Source organism: Lygodium microphyllum, chromosome 14 (assembly GCF_053477565.2).
Source record: "Lygodium microphyllum isolate KBCC chromosome 14, Lygodium_microphyllum_v1.1.10, whole genome shotgun sequence".
In the NCBI taxonomy this organism is placed as follows: domain Eukaryota; kingdom Viridiplantae; phylum Streptophyta; class Polypodiopsida; order Schizaeales; family Lygodiaceae; genus Lygodium; species Lygodium microphyllum.
This window is the reverse complement of record NC_141148.1, coordinates 48,530,274-48,535,489: the sequence shown is the minus strand read 5'-3', so window position 1 is coordinate 48,535,489 and position 5,216 is coordinate 48,530,274. Positions and strand designations below refer to the sequence as shown.

Below are 5,216 nucleotides of genomic sequence, written 5' to 3'. Positions count from 1 at the left end.
AAGGAGTGGAATATGACATTTAAAAACACATAATATAAGGAGCAAATTGCTTTGGTTTATTTGAGTTGTACCTCAATTGCACAAATGAGATGTGAAGGGAGGTCATAATGGTTTTAAAAAGGTTTCCAATACCTCAATTCATAAATGCAAATGGCAACTGTATAAGAATAAGATGATTATTTAAAGAGTATTTTACATATAAGTTAGCTAGTCAACATCGTGCAATGTCAATGTCTTACAAGCCACAGACAAGGTTGAGCATTCACATCCTCGAGCCATCCTCAATATATGTCAAGCCTAGAAAACATGCAAACTTCATTGTGCACTGTCCATGTACTATGTATATTAAATGCAAGTATAGAGAGAGAGAGAGAGAGAGAGAGAGAGAGAGAGAGAGAGAGAGAGAGAGAGAGAGAGAGAGAGAGAGAGAGAGAGAGAGAGAGAGAGAGAGAGAGAGAGAGAGAGAGAGAGAGAGAGAGAGAGAGAGAGAGAGAGAGAGAGAGAGAGAGAGAGAGAGAGAGAGAGAGAGAGAGGTGGTGTAATACTTCTTTGTTAGAATGGACAAAAAGAAGTCCTTGTATTTGCAACCAACCCATTACACATAATCTGATTCATAAGCTTTCTAGGATGTTTAGAAGTGTTAGTATAAGAGAGAAAGAGATGTAGTAGTTTGGGGGCAAGCTCTTGTAAATAAGTCAAGTGTCTACATGCTACTAAGTAGGGAGAGATATCTAAGAGTGTCTTTTTACAAAATCTAATCTCTCTCTCTCTCCCTCTCTCAGATATATATTTTGGGCAATGCCATCATGTATAACTTAGTTCGATGCATTTGCTATAGCAAGAGAGGGATTGTTTCAATTCAGTTATGTAAACAACTAGCATGTGCAATGACCATGGTGATAAAAGGGTAGACACTTGCATGATGGAGGAAAAGAAAGAGCAATCTCACTCTCTACTATTTTGTGCAAGTGATATTGGCAATGAGGAGAGCAAGCAAACTGAGTTCTACAAGTGGTTGATGGAGAGAGAAACCAACACCATGAATAATATAGGGGCATCATCTCGCAAGTTCTTATATAGTGCACAAGAAGCAAAGGACATTCTAGTTCCATTTGCATGGGAAGTCTCACCGGGCACACCCAAGTTGCACCCCCTAGATTTTGATAACAACAACAACAACAACCAGCATCATCCTAGTAAGACAAGTGGAAGTAGTGTTAGTAGTTAAGAGTAATAGCTCTAGCAATAATCATATTGTACTAGCAGTAGAAGAAGTGTAGGAGTAGCAACAATAGTAATGATGATGGCGGTAGTCATAACAATTGTAACCATGTCAATGGTAAGCTGATGGTAGAAGTAATAGATCAAGGCATGATTATGATGCTAACAAACCAATAACGATAATGGTTTAATGTAATCAAACAATAGTGGTTTAGTGTTTTCAAATAATGATAATGTTTTATTTATGATAATGATAATGGTATAATGCTTTCAGATAACAATAGTGTGATAATACTGAGATTGTCTCTGATGGACTGCTGTCAGCCAGGGCCGTTGACGCCCCAACCCACATTCCGCTATCATCACTCCTGGGTACAAGCTTGATTAGCAGTGGCTTAATAAGTGATCGTGTTGAAGCGACGAACTCATCTCGCGGCTCCTCGCTCTCTTTCTTCATCTCTTCGAAGCTCAAGAGGGTACTAAAATCCCCTCTGCGAATCATATATTCCTCTCTGCATGTTCCTCAGTCGACATCGCATGCGGCTCCTGCAGCAGTCATGGATCTTGGCCCTGGCGGCGGCTCTGATTTAGCAGAAGACGACGTGCATGGCGGCTTCTCTGATCAGCCTAGCGGCCTTTTGGATGCCATCATCAGTACCCGTGAGAATTCATCATCCTTCGCTCCTCCTCAACCCAACCCAGTATTTCATGGTTAGTGTCCCTTTTTTTTTTGTGGTTTCAAGTAATACTCTCTCGCTGGTCTTAATTACAGAGAAACGATTGTATTTACAACGTCGTAATGCTTGATAGGAAAGAAAGGGGATATTGTCCAAAGTAAAACCTCACATAAGCAACTTTCAAGAGATAACATAATCACCTCGCGTTTACCAACTAATACAAATCGCATTATTGGGAAAAAAGTAAAAAGGGATATTAATACAGTTCGCTTTCCTTGGAAAAAAAGGAAAGACATATTGTAAAACCACCTAAAGGGATATTGTATTACCACATGTAATGATGCATGTTCAAATTTTCCCATTTTCCCCATTGAACAAGTCGAGAATATAACCAAGGCCTTTTATCGAGGAAATTTATGATCACAAGGGCACACAAAATGCACTCGAGCATGACTAAAAGTACGTCAATCTCTTGCAAGCAAGCAACGGAACTAAGGATGATCCATCTTTAGCTAATTCCAAGTGCTCACATTAGTGATGGCACAAACAAACATACAAGATGAAAGGACTAAAATTCCAGTAAGAGGAAGAGTGAATTACAATCTATCCTATTAGCTTCATGTAATTCAAATGGCTCTAACCAAAACTATACACCAGCATTGCAATAGCTTGCTCTATGGGCAATGCCACTAAATTGTTCCTTAGTGATAGAAGAAGACCAAGGGGGTGGTCAATGGATTCTTTGTTTTCTAGTGTATGTACAAGCTAGAATATGTGGTCCATCAATGAGCTTTAAACATGGATATGATGGGGATGAGAACTCATATTAAACTAGTTGGTAACTTTCATTCGCCCATTCACATTGTCAAAGAATAGCATTATCAAACTTCCAAGTTGCAACGCTCTAGTTTTTGTACCATTCAAATATTAGTTTTATATATTTTGTGTTGATACACTCAACTTGGGACATTTTATTTGGGTCATTATTGTGATTAGTGAAAGTTGGTTCAATTGGGATTTTGATTAATAAAACAAAAACATGCACTTTGACATTTTTGTTACGCTCTTATGCATGTAGGCACTTATGGATGTACTCATACTGCATATAACACCATATTCGGGAATATGTGAATTTTCCATAAGTTTGGGACACTTGGTCAAATCTTTGGATTTGTCATAACTTGAACATTATAACTCTAAATCAAGTGCAACTCCATAGATTCCATTTTTCAAGCGCTTTCCAATTATAGGACACATTATATGGTTTTGAGAAACTAATGGGTATGTTATTTGGGTGCCGCCTTTTTAGTATTCAAAAAATGGAAATTGGGAGATTCCCAAACTCACTAATATTGTGTTATATACAAACACATACACACATATGCATGTGTGTATCTATGAATGTACAATCCACACAATGATCTAGTGTCATTATATAGCAACACAAATATCTCTATCTAGATTTATACTCTTGCCTAACTATCAAAATGGTCCAAATTTTCAATCACTAGGCATGAATTATAGCTTAACTCACTAATATGAGTTTGAAAATTTATGTTTATTAGCTTCTTAAAATCAAGGACTTCCAACTTTAAGCCACGAGAAAAGTTCATTTTATCTATTAAGACTTTATCAAATAGCCACAATGAGATCCTCATGATTGAAATTTGTACATGATTCACGTAATTGAAAAACACTTGTAGAAATTACACAATATTTTTTTGCAATCATTTTAGTTTGGGCAAAATGATCGATCCAACAACAATTTTTGGCCTTCAATAAGGTCTTTAGACACATGATTCCTACTTAGTAGAGTCTACTGACATTTGGGAACTTGAATGTCATAATATAATTGATAGTGTAAACTTGGTGCTAAATTTTGTAAAACAGGCAAAGGAGAGCTTATTGATTTCGATTCTTATGACAATGCCCAAACTAAAATCTCAAATGGGCCTTATCAACCACCATTAATGTCAAGTCCCTCATTTGCATCTCACCTCAAACCTTCTAACCTTGAAAGGAAAATAACATCATGCTTGGTATATTCTCTCTCTCTCTCTCTCTCTCTCTCTCTCTATGCATTTGCATGTAGTTCAAATGTTTTTTACTTCTAAGATTCTTCTAATTTCTAATCATGATTATTTTTAATTTTTGATAGCCCAATATTTGCTCATACAAAAGAGGTTCTCATTAAGCCAACTTGGTGATAATGTTCATGTATATTTGGCACATCAACAATATTCCCTTTCTAAGAGAAAGATGGGTCTACAAGCCTCTCATAAGCATGCCATCTTCGAGATGTTACCAAACTCTCAATATTTCATTAGCTAGAGATATTTTCATATATCACACGTATGCTTTCTTCAATATAAGAGTGTAAATTGTACCCTAGTTACTAAGAAAATCCATCGGCAAGTTGATGCTTGGTCATGTAATGTTCTTATTAATAACCTATATCTAAGCTAGTTTACCTACAAAGTCCATTATCAAGTGCATAGTCATTAATTTTCTCATTAACAATCTAGAGTCCAATCTTGTTTTCAATTGTTTTTTAAATGTAACCTAAAGAGACAAAGATGAAAAGTGTTTATACACACATACACACACATAACACACACACACACAATATAACGTCAAGAAGGCTCAAGTGATTTTTTAAAAATCATTTTTTATGAGAAATATCCTTCAAACACAATTTCTTCTATTGAGATCTTGAATCTTGTCACTCACTGCCATGGTCTCTTTGTTGGTAGTCTTTCTTTCCACAATTAAGAAATGTGGAGCTCTATAATGAATGAAGTTGGGAGGAGAGAGGAGAGAGGAGAGGGAGAAGAAGAAGAAGAAAGACTAAAAGAGGAGAGAGAAATACGAGAGAGACAAGAAAGAAGAAGGAAGCCATGGAAGCTTGAGAAGAAGGTGAAGAGTTATTTCTTGATAATATCTAGATTCCCTAAATTGGGTCTCTTACACCTTATGTACCCCGATCAGTGTGACTAGGTGTCTAACCCCTAATTCTCGTGTATCCTGCTACTCACTACATTCCATCCCTACCTTGAGAGTTTTTGCCCTAAAAAACAAAAGATAGCCAGAGGGACTTGATAGAGGGGCTAACGAGTGGAGTATAGAGTACTACGTTGATCTACATTACAATGAGAAGGGTGGTGAAGCCTACAGGCATCAATGCTATCCACTATAGGATTGCTAGGGTAAATATGCCATAACTTTTGATAGGCTACTCCAAATGGGGCATGCCATGTCAAAATGAAGCTTATTATGTGTACTTTTAGACCATGTAGGAAGCATACGGTTGTCATTTAG

General features: G+C 36.9%; 1 protein-coding gene across 2 annotated transcripts; it reads left to right on the top strand.

Annotated features, from left to right (window-relative positions):
- Window positions 1-527: 527 nt before the first annotated feature.
- Window positions 528-4,971, top strand: LOC148025579 (uncharacterized). Of its 2 annotated transcripts, XM_087692106.1 has the most exons (4): window positions 530-1,196; window positions 1,546-1,932; window positions 3,789-3,937; window positions 4,057-4,965. In XM_087692106.1, exons 1-4 carry the CDS (start codon window positions 881-883, stop codon window positions 4,090-4,092), a joined length of 888 nt encoding a protein of 295 aa, XP_087548232.1. In that variant the 5' UTR covers window positions 530-880; the 3' UTR covers window positions 4,093-4,965. The 2 variants fall into 2 exon arrangements, with proteins under 2 accessions (XP_087548233.1, XP_087548232.1); XM_087692107.1 differs by lacking the exon at window positions 3,789-3,937 and having other exon boundaries at window positions 528-1,196; window positions 4,057-4,971.
- Window positions 4,972-5,216: the final 245 nt, after the last annotated feature.